General features: G+C 39.8%; 1 protein-coding gene across 1 annotated transcript in view; it reads left to right on the forward strand.

Annotated features, from left to right (window-relative positions):
- col5a2a (collagen, type V, alpha 2a) overlaps nt 1-17720 on the forward strand; it is a 48527-nt gene that overhangs the window by 12021 nt on the left and 18786 nt on the right. The window contains exons 2-11 of the mRNA XM_049593780.1: nt 11707-11931; nt 12489-12508; nt 12622-12654; nt 12763-12795; nt 13074-13127; nt 14203-14295; nt 14841-14912; nt 17215-17259; nt 17395-17448; nt 17636-17689. Of these exons, the coding sequence (XP_049449737.1) occupies nt 11707-11931; nt 12489-12508; nt 12622-12654; nt 12763-12795; nt 13074-13127; nt 14203-14295; nt 14841-14912; nt 17215-17259; nt 17395-17448; nt 17636-17689 (683 nt within the window). The remainder of the gene's footprint in view (nt 1-11706; nt 11932-12488; nt 12509-12621; nt 12655-12762; nt 12796-13073; nt 13128-14202; nt 14296-14840; nt 14913-17214; nt 17260-17394; nt 17449-17635; nt 17690-17720) is intronic.

Here is a 17720-nt window from a genome sequence, read left to right on the forward strand (position 1 = left end):
GAGTTGGTCCCATTGCAGTATTTTAACTTATGCTGCAGATGTTATAGCACATTCTGGATAAGGACACCAGCTAAAACTCAGTATGAATAAAGTTAAGCTTGTGACCTTACCCAATACAGTCCAGCTGAAAATGTAAGGACAACATCCTTTGCCTGAGGGGCTGCATGTATGATAGAGGTCATGCTGGTGTCGTGGCCTCGCAGTTGCATCATTTCTCTGAGCTTTTAGAGCAACAAACTGGAAATGCAAAGAAAAAGAACAGAGCAGTAAAAGGAAAAACAGAGGAGTGTGGAGGAAAAGTCCAAAAAGCAGGCAGCGTGCTTTGATAGGGATAAGGAGAAAGGAATGGAGATTGGAGAGCTTGACAGGGATATGAGAAAACACAGGCTAATGCGAAAGAAAAAGTGGGATTTAAAACAGAGCCTGCGGCAGCCATTTGGTTCGAGGAGTGGATGCAGCATCCTTAAACTGCTGCAGCAATGAGGTCAGACAAAATGTGGATGCAATAAATCTTGCCTTTGGGGTTCCTCCTCACTAATAATATAGAATGCCTCGTGAAACACCTTAAAATCCTTTCCAACCTGAAGAATAGCAGAACATGAGTATTCTATTATTTGGCTTTTACAGAGTCAGCATTTAGATGATTTTGACCATATGCTGTACCATGTTGTCCGATGAGTGTGATGCTGCTGTGGTATTGATTTAGGGACTAAAGCCACTAGGCTGCCCAGGGGAAATGGTTAACAAGATGTTGGGGTGATGCAACCCCTGTGATTATGTTCCTGTCACATATTCAAAGTGAGTTGCAGAGAGGAGACATTTTGTGCCAGCACCTCGGTCTGCAGTTGAAAAGGCAAACAGATGTGATGTGATGTGAGTTGCAGACAGTGGTGAACAGTGCAGAGCATGCATTTTGATGCTTTAAACAGCTGCTCCATCCAAATCATAAAAAGATTTCTCATTTAGCCCTTAGTTTCTAGCCATGCACATCATTTCAGAATTATGTGAAGTAGGGTTGCAAAGGTATACCAGTTTCAAGGTATACCATGATATATTTCCTTAGCTACAATATTGAATAAAAAAAATGCAACTGGACAGAGAATCTCATCTTTGTTTAACTTATTTTCAAAAGGGAGGCATTTTACTCATACTTTGGTTAAAAAATGATTTCAGCTTTCAGTTATATTAATAAAATACTGGTCCAAACAAAAATGACCCTTCAGTTTTCATTTCTTTAAGGGTCATTCTGCTGATAATACTAATAATTCTGTAATACCTTGATACTGTGGATCCGCAGTACTTTCTGAGATGTTTTTTTGTACCATGAAAATCTCATAATTCAATTCAATAAAGCCCAATATCATGATTTCTTTGGACCCTCACAGGTAAAACTCCCCCCAAAAATAACCTTTAACAGGGAAAAATGTTGCAGTCCTAATGTGAAGTCAAGGTGATGTGACGTAAATGTCTGAGATTTCTGTCATTTGGAAAATCCTCCAGCAAAATGTCAAGGATATTACATCTGTGGAACACCCTGTCAGCATTTTTTATAGGAACTATTTCTAGCTCAAATGAGAGCTATTTAAGTCAGATGGTGTCTGTGGATTATAAAGAGTAACTCAGACACTGCTCTTTTTTCATCTAATGTACTTTTTCAACGATTTGAATTTGAACAAAACAAAATTTAAAGACAGATGTCTTAAAACCTCAGGAAATGATCTGCGTGGCTAAATATGTACCACTGGGAGTACATGAGAACAAGATGTTACGTGATTTGGCTTAACTGACACTTTAAAGGGGAACTTCACCCATTTTCAAAATTCACATATGTTGTTCCTATTGTCCAAGATAGTCCAAAAATATTATTGAAAATGAACTCTCTCTTAAATCCAAAAACTAGAGTGCTAAAACTTAAATCTGTGATGTCATTGGGTTTAAAGTCAGGAGCTGCTCCACAGAGAGTGAATGGAGAAAGATGTTCTTCTTCAGAACTGAGAACACGACAATAGAATACAGCTCTTTTTTGGTATAAAAAAGAAAACAAACATGCTGTGGGTCCATAATGTCAGCATTCCATTTATTGTCTGTGGAGCAGCTCCAGACTCTACTTGATTAAATCACAAATTTGAAACGCAGTCTCACTTTGACCTCCTCACATATCGACATTTGGTCATGGACTTTGCACGTCAATATACACGATACAGCTTGGTACCCTGGGTGTGTTGGTTGTTGATGTTCTGGCATGCCATGTCAACATCAGCCTATTACATGCACTGTCTGTTTTAAAAATACACGTCTGTTTTTACAGGAAATGTACCGTTTGCATACAGTCTCACACAGCACAACAAATGACAACAAACACTTGTGGTTACATTTAGCCAACACACACGTGTGGTTGGGTTTAGGCAACAAAAGCGCATGGTTGGGTTTAGGAAAAAAGAACAGGGTTTGGCTTGACAACCTCACAGCGAGCGATCATCGGCCTCCCGGGTGAAAGTTAATGGTTGCTGGACCCATCCACCACCTACTCCCACCCACCCTACTCAGACATCCGCTGCCTAACCATTGGTTGTTATCCCACTGCGTTTCCCCCTGACGCCAAAGGCCACCATGGAACAATAACAGTGACCAGCCACATATAATGACGATGTGAAAGGACAGCTTTTTTTATCAGTGTCTGCTACTGGACCTCACTGACCAAGTGCCAGATTTTGACGACTTCAGAGTGAGACTGGGTTGGAAACTCACTTCTCTGGTGTCTGGCTTTGAGAGAGAGAAACTCATGTTCTCAAATATGGATTTAACTTTCCACGGCCATGGAAATAATATGTTGGAGTTCTTAGTTTAGGTGGTGTTCCCCATTAACATCTCACACCACACTGACTGACAGCAAGCAATTAGATTACACTGATGGTATTAGCTTTTCTGGCATTACCATAATGTAAGCATTAACCTTAACACTCACTATGTTTTTTGTTAAGTTTTGATTAACAGGCAAAATTTTTTTCCAAAGCTGGATGTGAATAAATTTATACCTTCTAATAGATGCGTTGAACTCTGAGTGGAACAAAGATAAGAATGTGTTGAGAGGACACGTACAGTCATGATAATCCATTTCACTCTAGAGACATCTACACTGTGTTGCCAGATTCTCTCGTCACATATCCAGATTACTGCCATTTGTTTTTTAAATACAAAAGCCTGAAACACTTGTCTGTATAGTATTTCACTGTGTTTCAGTCAGATGGCAAGGCACAATGTGCTGGAAAGCTTCCTCTGAGTTCCTCGCTGTACAGAGTCCACAGTTTATTCTTTCACATCTGGCTATGTGCTCAGTTGATGTAAAACACCAGGGCGCTCTGACCCCTTGTATATGTTAGCACTCTGCTCTGGTAAACTGGAATGTTTGACGTCATCCATTTTCCTTTGCTGCATACCTGCTTTATTTGTAGATGGAGCAGCCAAATGTAACATTATTAATCAATACAGTACTAATACATTATCCATGTTTATTGGATCTTTACAAATGTGTCAGTGGAGATTAGATAATGGTTGTGTGTGCTTTACAACGTATTTTGCTTGCACGTAATTATGTACACATAGCATGGAGAATTTCAGAAAAAGATGTTGGCATTGTACGTTTCTGCAAACCACGAATATGTTACATTTGTACATTTCATGCATATGAGCATTTCCAAGGTGATGTAGTAAATGAGCTGATCTTGTCATTGGGAGGTGGAGGGGGTGCTGCCAAGCTGCAGAACATTATTTGAGACCAACAAACAACCCTTGTTGTTTTCTGGTGAGTGTGTTTCCACTGGTGTTATTGGCACCAAAGCTGGATGGTTTCCACCAACCCATCCCTGCTTTTCCAGTGCCATTTCTGCCAAAACATACCAAATGTGGGTGTTTTAAGCCCAAACATAATCGTTTCCTAACCATGGCCAAGTGGTTTGTGTGCCTAAAGTTAGCCACACCTTCATCCCAGCGATGTTAAGAAATGTAAAGTTTAAACATATCTGCTACAAACTAATATACAAATGTAACCCAACTGTGGTTTGCAAAAACGTACAATGTCAACAGTTTTTTTTTTGGCAGTTAGGTTTAGAGTAATCAGCCTTTGCAGTAACACAAACCTCTTCTGTGTGTTAGTAGCAGCAACAGGAAATATCACAGTGTTTAGTGTGTTTGATTACATGGTCAGATTTGATGGCCAAGCCGTCTCTGTTAACTGACTCAGTCGTTCAATGTAGATCATTACAAACACGTACACTGTTTTTCATTGATTAGGTACATTTCATCAAGTAAAGGTTAGACAGGAGGTGCAGCACATTGCTCTTATTTAGTAAAGTGTGTCAGTGTGTTTTATTTAGCTTGATCAATGTGCACTAGATGTAGCTTGAGAGGAGATGAGAAACACATGGTTGACAGTTTACCAGGAAATCAAACAGCTCCACCTGGTAAAGCTAAACAGTCGTAGTGGTGCTTTGTTGTGTTTCTATGTCAGTATGTTCACCGTGTTGAAGATTCTTGGAACGCTGTTTTTAAGGCAGACTTTTTTTTTTATTTTTGCTTAATGTGAAATGATTGTGTTAGTGTGGAAGTACGAGTCCCTTTGAAGTGAGAAGGAACTGCTGAAAGTCATCAGACCATTAAGTGTGCTTTACTGAGGTTGTTCAAGGTTTAAGAACTGGAAGATAAAGACAGACTGTGCAGTCATTACATTCCACGTTTATTATGATTAAGTACTGCAGAGTACATGTTATTTGCGCAACCATGCCGTCTTCAGTCATGTCTGCAACATATTTGATGCAGAAAAAAAGCAGAGAACAGAAAGCAAACATAAAGAACGCATGTGGTCACAGAGTAACCAGAACATTATCAGACTTAAATCCACACAGCATAAAACAAAAAGAGTCCAGAGGAACATGAATACAAAATAAATTCTGTTCTGTGTTCTCACCCTCTCTGCATTACAGACTTTTTCATGTAAAGTTTATGCTGACTCCATTTCATGCCTGAGCAGAAATACATTGCCCCAGTTTTGAACTTTGACCCTGACCTTGGTGAGAGCCTCGGGCCGAAGAGGCTCCAGTCTTTGGTGTTTGCCATGAAAAACATTCACTGTTTAGTTGCTTGCTTTTTAGTGCAACAGCTTGTGTTCTCTCATTCTCTCATTACAGCAAATTACTCATTTTAGAGCATGCCATCTGTCGCACTGCATATTTAGTTCATAATGAGTACACACACAAGCTGTAAATTGCATTTTCCATGTGGCATGGAGACACAGAACCTGTTTGGTGAAATCGTAAGGACTTAAGCATGCATCTCTTATTGCATTTGATGACAATGGCAGTGAAGGATGCTTGAGAATATGTGGCCAAATGCACAATCTGTCTTGTTTTGATTTGTACCTCCTCTCACAGTTAATTTAATTGAACTCAGAAAGTTATGTTGTAGGTTATATGTCGTGTAGGTAACTGCCATTACGGGTTGTGCTTTAATATACACAGTTATAAGATGGAGATGAATCAAATCTAAGGCAACAGAAAGCAATGAGTCAGTCAGCCAAATAGATAAAGAGGCTTGGAGGGGGGATGTGTATTTAGCAGGACCACAATCCTCCCAGGGTTGAACATTGGATGGGAAAAGCTCGTAACTGTGGTTGCCTCTTTAAAGGAAGACCCTTCGGAGACAGGGACCTGTTGATGGAAAAGCCGAGACATGTAATCAGCAAGCTACTTATTCATTTCAACTTTCCTGGCCTGAGCTTCCTACCCCTCCCTCGAGATAGTGAGCTTTGTTTGTGGAAGCCAAGGTGAAGAGCGAGCATGTTCAAACTAGAGCGTTATTTCAGATTTCAAGCTCTGTTAACACAATACAGCAAATCCTCCATGCATCACAATATTAAACCGACAGGATGCTTTTTTTTTTTAACTTAATAAAAATTCTTTTGCCAGTTATTAAAAAGGAGATAGGATGCGAGATAATTACAGGGCGTTAAATCCCTTTGCAGCAAAACACTGTGTTGACATGTTTTTGACTCATTACATCTCAGGCTTTGGGCCAATATGGCAAATGCCTTGAGTGTTGTGTGTGGAGCGGCTACTTTTCAGGACAGCTTTATCAGTGGACCAATCACAGGTTGAGCTAAAGGTCCTTTACAGAGGGAAGATTTATGTTTGGCCATGACACCGGGGGTTTTAGAGCAGGAAAGTGCAGCTGCTGCAGAGCCACCCCTCAGCAGCTGTAACTCATCTGCATCTGGACTAGGAATCAGGCTCTGTTCTTCATGGCATTAACCATGTCAGTTACTCTCACTGCATTGAAGAACTTGTTCGGAATGATATGGAAACAAACTTCAGACATGGTATGATTTCATAAACTCTCCATGCAGTGGGCACTATCTCTCTGAAAATGAGACCACAGTGTGGTCATCAATTTGTGGCTTGCATTTGGACCCAACTCATCTTTTTTTTTTTTTTTCTAAAGGAAATGAGGGTTCCAGCTTTATGTGACTCATTGTTTCCATCAGGTCATATTCTAACCCCTCCACTTGTGGCTGCAATAGATTCTCCCCGAACACCGTGTGTTATGATTATTTCCATATTAGCCAAGGAAAATCCATAAACTATCTACTTTTTTTTGCCAGCAAAGTCACATTTGTGGCAATGCTACAGTAGGTTTTCCTGTTTTTTTTTTCTGTCTTCTTCTTGATGTTTTCCATGACTTAGAAGACAGTGTTTTGGGATTCTTTGTTATCTGACTGATGTCTGGTGAACTGTACTAAATGATGGGTACAAGCAGACGCATGAGTCATGTCGAAGAGCTCCAGACTCCATGTTATGAACCAGGAGAGGAAACTGTCTGCCCACTTAGCTGACTAGTGGAAAATCTAGATCAAGCAGTCACCGTCGGAAGGGAGCATGCCTTTTCACCGTTGTCATGGTTAAACAGTGCTTTTACGGCGTCTGTGGAAAAGTGTGGAACCTGCAATGAATTAGCTGAGAGGAGGGGAAAAAGTGAACGTCCCACTGCTCCTCCTCCACAGGGCTTGCGGTGGGGTTTTTTAAGACCGCTCTGAAAGCCACACTTCTCTTCCAGTAAATTTCAAACAGTCCCAACACGCAGTGTTTGAGATCTCCCAAAACCCAACAGGAAAAATTGTTCTCTTGGCCAGACTTCCCAGGTGTGATGCTTTAATGTCTCAGCAGTAAAAGGGACTAAAGTTATGCAGTTTAACTCCTGTAAAGATAATGCTTACCTTAATAAGATCTCAACAGGAGCTAATGAAGTGTGCTTGAGGCTGAAGAAAAAATTACATTACACACATTAACAACAATTCAAATCCAGTCAGTCGTACGTAGCATTTCCAGGGGAACAGCTATGCACCAGGAACAACTGTGCTTGTTCTGTGAAACAATAAAAAAAAAAAAAAGGATTGTTATAGTAGAAAAAAAGCTTGCTTTCCAAAAATCAAGATTTATGGCTAGTGTGATTCCAAGCCTTTCCACAAATGAAGAGAAATGCACTCTTGCGTTCCAGGAAGTACTGGTTTTTATTTGGAAAGGCCGCAGCTCAGACAGTGAGATGTTACTGGCCGCTAAAAGGCAGGAAATTTCACTCCTGAACAACTATGTTGTGTTTTTGACTTTGCAGCCGACAGCACATGGATGGCTGAGAGAGTCTACCTTCAGGTTGTAATAGCTAGTCACAGTGTTGATCTTCTAAAGTGTACACAGATAGAGGCTGTGGTCCCCAGTCAACACAGCTGGGTGGGAGAGGCGTGGACATAAAGAGTCTGTCTTTAAGTCTGGCTGCTGTTGAGTGTCAAGGGGTCATTTACAGTTGTGGCCTTGTGTGTGGGTGAGTGTGTTCTTACATATGTTAATGTGAGTCAGACCTTAACTGACCTGTAGTGAGATCCCAATACTAAAATGCTTTAAAATTACACATATGCACACTTTTTAAGGTGGACAGGTTGCCCAATAATCATAAGGAATAGTTCAGTTTTTTTGAAGTTGGGTTGTATGGTGTACTTATCCATAGTCAGTGTATTTCATACATTAAATGTCAGTTGGCACACCTCCAGTTTGGAGAAGCAGGCTGGAGTCTGACATGGAAATTAAACAATGTACTGCTGTAGATGGGGTCAGCAAAGAAACGTTTTTTTTTAACCATCTAAAAAAATCAATATCAGTTTCAGTGTACGCTGTATCATGAGTATCTTCACAGCTTTACCTTTCTGTCAGACAGCCTGTTTCAACGGGGAAGCAGTTAACGGCTTGAGTTCTTTATCTGTGCTCTCATCAAAGCCACCAGACTCCATTGAGAATAACAGTAATTTTACTGCATTGAATACGAGCCCTGCTGGTCTACCACTGTTTCAATCAGTTAGTTAGTTTGTTTTATTGTGTGACTTTGGTGAATCCAAACTAACCATTTTAAGTGCCGAAGTCACACACAAACTAACTAACTGATTTCGGCAGCGGCAGACCATCAGCTCCATGTAATTAACGATCTTAAATTACTGTTTTTCTCAATAGAGTCTGGCTCTGAAAAGAACAAAAGAGCAGCTACATTTTCCAGTTGGAATTCAGTGAAAATACTCTCAATCTAGCATACATTTAAAATGATATTGATGTTTTTAGATGGGAGTTTTTTCAGGTGTCTAAAATATGTTGTGTTGCTGACCCTGCCATAGCAGTAGGTTGCTTCACATCCAAATTGGGGGTGTGCCAACTGACATCTACTGTATGTAATTTACTGACTATGGATAAGTTTCCCATACAACCCCACTTCAAAAAACTGAACTATCCTGTTAAGCATTATATTAGCATTATTCAGTTACTATCAATGATTTGATTGTATTCTTTTATATTTTATTGCAAGAGCACATAGCATAGATATACACTTGCTCACATATAATATCCATAAATCTGTAGCATTCTTACAGTATTCATGTATTTCATTGTGAATGAGGAAAAGGCAAATCAATGAATAAACAAAACTAGTAGGAAAAATGATGGTATGGTGGTCCAGTGGTTAGCATTGTTGGCTCACAGCAAAAGCATTTCCGGGTTGAACCCAGGGTGGTGTTAGAACCCTTTTGTGTGGAGTCTGCATGTTCTCCCCGTGTCAGCGTGGGTTTTCTCCCGGTACTCTGGCTTCCTCCCACAGTCCAAAGACATGCAGGTTAATTGATAACTCTAAATTGTCAGTAGGTGTGAATGTGAGTGTTAATGGTTGTCTGTCTCTATGTGTCAGCCCTGTGATACACGATCTGTCCAGGGTGTACCTCGCCTCTCGCCCAATGTCAGCTGGAATAGGTTCCAGCCCCCCATTGACATAAAAAACAAGAAACTACATGCAGAAGTAAAAAAAATCTGTATTTCTGTATTTTATATGACTGTATTTTGGTGAAAAGAGGTGTACAGAGGTATAACCCAAATTACAGCTACCCATACTTGTGAGATTAGATGTAATGAGCCTAAAGGTGCCTGATTACATGGTGCATTTGTACAGCATCCAAGCCTCAACTTCCTGTAATTCAGAGGTCCCAGTGATGACTTAAGAAAAGTTTAAATGTTATTTATCACTCACATTCAAATCTTAGCGTTCTTTGATCTTTCCTTCAGGAGTCTCTATGTATCTAGATTTTACATAGGGGCATAAAAGTATGTATGTTGATAATTGGCCGCTCAATAAAGTAGTTGAGTGACTGAATCAGTGGTGGGTTGAGGGCACTTTGCTGTGCGACACAGTGTATATTTTGCTACTACCAAATGGGGTGATGAAAAACTACTGCCCAATGATCTTCATTTAACAGAATGATGTGTTATACACTGTTACTGTTGATGACTATATTAACCTTTAAAGATTCTGCCTTAGTCCATATTTTTCTTATAGTGTAACACTTCAGTGACCAAATTATAGGTACGCTTGACAGAAAATGTAATTTATGTTATGTGTTTATGTAAAAAACAAATATCAGACTTTTCTTGTTTTACTCTTAAGTAATGATATTGGTGCCTGAAAAATTTAGTACCGATCAGGCTTTAACTTACACCATGCCACGGCACTATAGTGCAGGTGAGGTGTATGTTAGGGCATATAAACGCAGAGCACTTGTAGCCGTATCTCCCTTTGCATCTGTCCTAGGCGGTGTGTATACATCCCCAGGCTTGTCTTACATAAATATAAATATGGGACGGAGCCATGTTTAAACATGTTGTCTGCTTGCTTAAGGCCTCGGTATAAGTCGACCTGCACTTTTACCTGATTGTTCCCACTCTCTTATCTAGGAACCATCCAGAATGCACAGTGAGGTAGAATTAAGTCATCAATGTAGCGTGTGTTTGAATAATACAGAATGATATGAACCTTCATCAGCAGTCAGGGCTCCTCTCTGCAACTTTTTTTTTCCCCCTGTAGTGCAGCTAACCTGACTTACCTGCAGTCTGAGGCTCAGAGCTGCCACCTGCTGTTTATATCAGGAACAGGTGACTCCTTCAGAGGCTTGTCACTGCAGACCTGAGAGATGTGGGCTCAGATTACTGTTAAAGCCAGGCACAGCCCACAACAGGCCCAGGGCCTCCCTCTGCATTCACATCTCTAATTTCATGACCATACATTGTGGAGAAGATGGATTTGTTGTTCAATCAATAAATATTTTCAAGATTGTTGTGAGTTGAATTGTGTATGTAGCTGTTGTTTGATAATTTGCCAGAAGAGTCAGGTACCACATGGAGTGCATTAGAAATATAAAGTCAACTTTTAAAAGTGGATAATGAGACTTGTGGGAGTAACAATTGCTTCATAGGAGGCTGCAGGTTTTCTCTTTTGAACATGAGTCAAGTTTTTGAGACGCTGCCTCTGGAGGAAATGATGTCATGTCTGTCGGCTGCAGACTTCACTAAACCAAAGAGGCACATTGCACACACTTTGTTTTTTCTACAGAATATGGGCCTTATTTCATTCCACTTTAAATGAATTGAACAGCATATAGAGAGTATATATTGTTTTTGTGTTGGAGGGCACAGTATAAAGATGTGCTCTGCAGTTGTTTTTCTCTCCACTATGATTTTTTTAGGTGATTTGTTTGGATTAATCATTTCCCGTAAGAGCTGCTGTGGAACACTAAAACCTGAGATTAAAGTTTTATTAGCATTTGAAATGTATCATGATTTCTTAGGCCGTTATAATACCCTGCAGTGTTATCAAAACAGGAACATAACTCAGATCTGCTCCCCCCGAAGCAGCTGCTCCAAGGACGAATTCATGAATTTCTTGCAGCCTGGTTCTTCAATGCCGTATAGAAAGAATGTACTCTTTGAGTTTGCATTAAGTTTTTCTTAAAAGCACCAGGGTCAATGCATTAACCCCACAACCTTACCTTTTGTGTAGTGCATACTGGGATAAACCTCAGCTCTATCATTCCAGATGAAAAAATAAAGAGGGATGGGTGATTGTTTATTTATGTTTACCTGGTTTAATGGATCAAGAACATTTTCAGTTATTTCTTGACCCCAGCTTAGTATGAACACACTGCCTTGTCTGCAGTCTATCATAATAAAGACCAGGTGTGTTTGGCAATCCTTTAGTAGACAAACAAAGGTTTGGAAAACCACAGTCCACCTGCTGCTTTTGTTTTCAATTTAACTGACACAAACTTGGTAAAGTGTCCTCTACCTCTGTGTGTTCCAGGAGATGATAAAAGCTGCACGGCAGACGGCCAGGTGTACACCAACAGGGACATCTGGAAGCCAGAGCCATGCCGGATCTGTGTTTGTGACAACGGTCAGGTCCTCTGTGACGAAATCCAGTGCGATGAGCTGAGTAACTGTGAGAAGATGCACATCCCTGATGGCGAGTGCTGCCCAGTTTGTCAGAGCGATACGTCGACCGGTGGCGGGCAGGGCACCTTTGGTGGTGAGTGAGCAGCTGCTGCCTGTGGTTAGTTATTAGGTTGAGAGGTGAAAAACGTGTCAGTGCTTGAATATTTTTAATGTGTCTACTTTATATTGAGTGTAGAGGACACAATCACACACACACACAGGTTTGACACTGATAAAATATACCATAGAGCCCCAGTTAAGGACAATAAAAAGAAAAAAGAAATAATATTCACATCTGGAATCAATAGTACTGACGATATTATCACCATGAAATATGTTTCAGTCACTATGTCAGCATTGATCTGTCAGAAACAAAATAAAAGCCTGCCATTATCAAGCTGTTGGACATGAATAGACCTGTGTGAAGAGTGAGTGATATGTGTTACTGGTGATAATGTTAATTGACTATGTTGCCTTTGTTCACCTTTACAAACCTGCATAATGATGACAAATGAATCTGTTAAGAACAGCATCACTGCCCACTCATCATTCTGCGCTTTCACATGGATGATTTTTGGACTTATGTCTGACATATTCACAATGCAATGGAGCTAGGATGAACAAATAATGGGATCTTTTTTCTCATTGTAGGTGGAGGCAGGATCTATAAGGTGAGCCACAGTTTTGTGATACTTGCTGCTACTACTTCATCATGTGTTTGCTGATGTTATCACCGACACGGAGTGTGTTAATAAAAGGTTTTGTCTTTTATCTGTTTATTCAGGGTCAGAAGGGAGAACCAGGGGATGTCCCAATTGTGAGTGTTTGCTGAGTATATATACCTTTAAACAGGCTTACATTATCAGTCACAGAGGCACTGTCTGAATTCAGGTGATAACTAGTGTGTTTGATGACATCCCTGCAGGTCACTGGTATTAGAGGCCGCCCTGGACCCATGGTGAGCATCTTGGTTATTTATTTCACCTTTTACCTCCTCCTAAAAAGAAATTCTTCCTCTGCAAATTACATGTTTTGTGTGAGACTGTTCAGCAACCTGGTCTGACACTAGATGGCATGAGAGGACAGCTACCTTCTGCATAACATCACCTTACAAGGACTGTTGCACAGCAGGGAATAGTCCTCTAGTCATCTGAGTCACTGTGACATTTGAAGCACCGCTGTGACAGGTCTTGTTGTGATCAGAGTTTTATTGGTTCTATTTGTTTATCACAACAGGGACCTCCCGGCTCTCCAGGAGAAAGAGGAGCTCGTGGAAACAAAGGAAGGCCTGTAAGTCATAAGTACAAGTCTCCACAAAAAAAAAAAAAAAAAAAAAAAAAAAAAGCAGAACTTTAACATGAAATTAAGACAAAGAGTAGGATGATGAAATAGTGATTTTAACTTCTCACCTCTTTTAACTTAATATTATTAGAAATATCATAGATTAAAGCAGACATCATACAGATTTAATTTTTATTTTGGCTGGTTTTAGAGGATATTTGGTGGTACACAACAGGATAAACCATAGCAGTATTTAATGGGCTAAATTATACATTAATAATGGGTGACATTTAGGGTCCAAAGTTTTATTAACTTAAATATACATTACAGTATTAGTCTTGTGTCTAAGTCTCCATGTGTACGTTTCTGTGTATCTACATTTGGCATCAATATTATGGGATGGAGTCTCTAAGCCTTGTAGCATCATTATTCAGACTAATGCATGGATATTTGTTTTTATATCTAAATTAAATACACATATTAGATTGTTTTCAATATATCATCATGTCTGCATGACGCATTTGAAGCTCGCTGTATGTTCTTTAAAATAGAATTCACATGACTCTATTCTTGCTGGGGTCATGACACCAAAGTCGTCAAAATAAAATGAAAACACTGCAGTATATATACATATATTTTGGTTCAAGGGCAAGGGACTAACAGTCAAAATATAGTGTAATGTGCCAAGTTGATGTATAACGTGCTTTGCAAGCAAAAGCGAAGCAGGTTGATAAATGAATGTGCCGCTCTTGGTGGAGTTACAGTGCAGTCGAGGGCAGCAGCATTGTGAGGGTGATTTATCAGTACATAGCCAATACTGTACATGTTTTACAACTCATGGTTCATAAACAAACACAATTAAGCTGCATCATTTGTATCAGAGTGGAATGATGTACATCTCGGCTGATGCAAAAGTATCCTAGCTACTTCTGATTATGTTTCAGTTTTAAGTTCATAAAACAAACAGTAAAACCAAAGTGTTTTCACAGCCACACAATAATAAATCAGTGTCAGACTGAGCATAGTCATAAAATGTTTTTCAAACGAGTGAATCAGCACCTCTGTCTCTCCATTTACTCTCTAGGGACTGCGGGGCGCTGCAGGTTATGATGGAGAGCCTGGTGTACCAGGTCAGCCCGGTGAGCCAGGACCTCCAGGACATCCATCACACCCAGGAGTGAGTTGTGCACTTTGGGCTCTCACATGCCGCAAACACACATATGTACACCTACATGCATGTGCTGACATGCACGGTAAGAGCAAACACACAGGACAGATTACCCTAAACGACAAGTTGTTGATCTGAGTTATTGCTCAAACAGCTTAAAAACACATGTCTTGATTTGAAACCTACTTGTGACTTGCAAAATAGTGACTTGGTCGCTCCTCTGCACCACTGTGCATCTTGGGGATTTAAGCAGAAATCTCTTTTTAGGGTGTGGACAGAGGGCAGACTGTACACATGGGGCCACATTCATGTGCAAGTAGACCAATAATAACCTGGTACCTTGAAAAACTGACTCACCGTCATATACTCGAACTCACTTCATGTACATAACCTGATGCTGTTTTAATCAACTTCCCATAATTCTACCTGTCCTTCATGTGTTTTGTTGTAAATCATTTGTATCCAGATTTGCTTTTTGCCATACTGATACATGGGAAATATATACTGACTTAATACTGTTAACCTAAACCTGAGTGTGTGTGTTTCACTTGCAGGGTCTGGGAGCCCAGATGGCTGGAGCGATGGACGGAAAACAAGGACCTCAAGCCATGTTATCTGGCTCAAGGGTAAGAATGTTCTTAAAAACATCAGTCAAAAGCGTGCGCTATTTAACTTTAAAAATGAGGTTTGATTCTGAATTGGAAAAAGATTTTTCTCTGCTTGTAGCTGTGGCAGAGAACAGTGGCATGTAAGATATAAGGACAACCCACAGGAACAGTGTTGTAAATTACTGAAATGGTTTCTCTGTGAAACCATATTGTAATTAGGGGCAATATAAATAAAGCTAACTTGATTTGACTAGTTTTTCAGTTGTCAAATCCAACTTGTAAGCTTAACATGAGCAAACCACTGCTGTCTATGTGAGGTTTGATATTTAAATTCAAATCAGTTCAGAGTTTCTCTCACCACATTTCTTCTTTCACCTAATATGGTGGCTTTCCAGGGTATTTGAGGAATGTAGTATTACTCTTCAACAATGTAAAGGAACTTAAAGATACTTTTTAAAATATTAGTCAAAATTGGTGAAGCAGATGCAGAGATAAAGAGACAAATATATAAATTTCCCATAATTCAACTTAATGTATATTTTCGTAATTTTTTCACTGTCTAGTTAACACCCCATTCAGTAGGGACGTGACAGCTGCCCCCAGTTTGTAACACAGACTTTCAAATGTTACAGTTTATAACACTCATTTTTTAAAAGCTTAAACTTTCTTGCTCCAGCTCAGAAAGAACATAAACCATCTTGTTTTGTTTTATAGCTTGTCAGCCACTGACTTCAGATTAGAATATATTTACTGTTGTTTTAATTAGAAAGTACATCATACATTTAGCAAGTGAACACAGCACATTGGCAGAGTTGAAATTGATCCATGCTTCTAAATTCATTACCATGAAGCGGAGTAACATATGTATATATATATATATATATATATATATATATATTTATTTATTTATTTATTTATTTATTTATTTTTTAAAGATATTTTTGCATTTTCAGCCTTTAATGGATAGGACAGACAAGTGTGAAGGGGGGAGAGAGAGAGGGGGGATGACATGCAGCAAGGGGCCACAGGCTAGAGTCGAACCCGGGCCGCTGCAGCAACAGCTTTATACATGGGGCCTCTGCTCTACCAATAAGCCAACGACGCTCCTTAATATTTGTTTTTTAAGATTTTACAAGACCTCATCTAATGAAGATAAAGTTTTTGACCTTGTTAACATGTCCACATGATGTTTCTTATATGCTAAAAGATATATAGATATCATGAGTGAAATAAGCAGTCATGCCATTTGCCTCGGAACTGCAGTGTACCAATGACAGCCTCAGGAATGTGGATTCAGATTTTCAGGGTTTGTTACATCACAAACCTAAGGAACCAATCCCATAACGCTGAGGCAAAACGAGGGGTATCAGAGGAGAAACCAGGTTTAGCTACGTATTGGTATCTTGCAAGTTAAGTTTTACTTTCACTTCAACTTTTCACCAAACAGAGATCCTGCTATGGAGCTGCTTTAAAGTCCCCTCATTCTGCATCCTTTGCATTTTTACACAGAACCAAAGAACAGCGGCATCACGCTGCTCCGGTGTGTCATTTTGGCCAGCATACCGGCACTGCAGAATCAAAAAAAGGGGTGATGGGCATGACATTTAACACAACAGCCTCAACCTGTAGCATGATATATAATGTATGCATCAGCAGCATTTTATTAACAATAAAAATGGCATTAACATGGAAATAACAATCATTTACTGCCCCTGTTATAAAGCAGTTGATCTCATCATCTGCTCAGAGGGTAAGGAGCTCCTGGACCTCATTGTTGGCCTAATTTGTGGACATTTTCGGCAGCTGTTCTTCTTCTCTGAGTTAGCTGCTCAGTGCTACCAGCTACTTTTTAAATCTCCCAGTGATGGGTCATACACATAACACATTGTCAAAACATCACACCCATGATCCTGTCTTGCAGGCTGAATAATGTTGTGATACTGCAGGCAAGCTGAAGGGCCTGGAGAGGAACTTTAAACAAAAAGTGGGACATAAAAATTCTTTCTGGTATCTTTCATGTTTTATAGTTAATGAACTACATTTAACTTTTACAATAGACACATAGCCTATGCTTGTATTGTAGTCAAACTAATCAGGTAGGGAATGAACCATTAACTATAGGACTACTGTTTACGCTGTGGTGGCCATTTGCACATGGGTTCATAGAGTTTCTCCATTAAAAAATGAATTCATACTTCCACTGTATGTGTCAGAGACTATCAATCAATTTAGTAGGGAAATACTGAGTTATTTCTGGCCATTTTCAGTGGATTCGGCTGAATTCTGTTCATCACATCATTTTGTATCATTTTTGTTTTAGGGAGAAGCTGGAGCAAGAGGACCTCCTGGGCCAAGTGGCTCACCTGTAAGTCAACATCTTCAACAAGTCTTTAATGTCACTGTGCAGTAAAGATTGAGAATACTTCAGAGGCACTCTATGATTTTGCTTTGCTCCCTGTTTATCTGTTAAATGTTTTGTCATATCTCTTCCTCTTCAAAGGGCCAAGCTGGACCCCAAGGACCTCCTGGAGATGTTGGTGATCCAGGGCATATGGTATAACATCCTTCCTCTGTACAATTTGTGTGTATGGTCAGATCATAGATAAACACGAGAGAGCAGCAACATCACATCTACTGTATATACACACCTGGGTTTGCCTGAATACATTTAAATTCTGCTGTGATGAATTTCAGAGGGATGGGTTTTTGCTGGATGTTTACAGTATGTTTGTATTTTTCAGGGTCCATCTGGGCAAAGGGGACCTGAGGGCCCTTCAGGGAAACCGGGTGAAGATGTAAGTCAGCTTTGGGACAAAATCATATTTA

Source organism: Epinephelus fuscoguttatus, linkage group LG13, assembly GCF_011397635.1.
Source record: "Epinephelus fuscoguttatus linkage group LG13, E.fuscoguttatus.final_Chr_v1".
Taxonomy (NCBI): Eukaryota; Metazoa; Chordata; class Actinopteri; order Perciformes; family Serranidae; genus Epinephelus; species Epinephelus fuscoguttatus.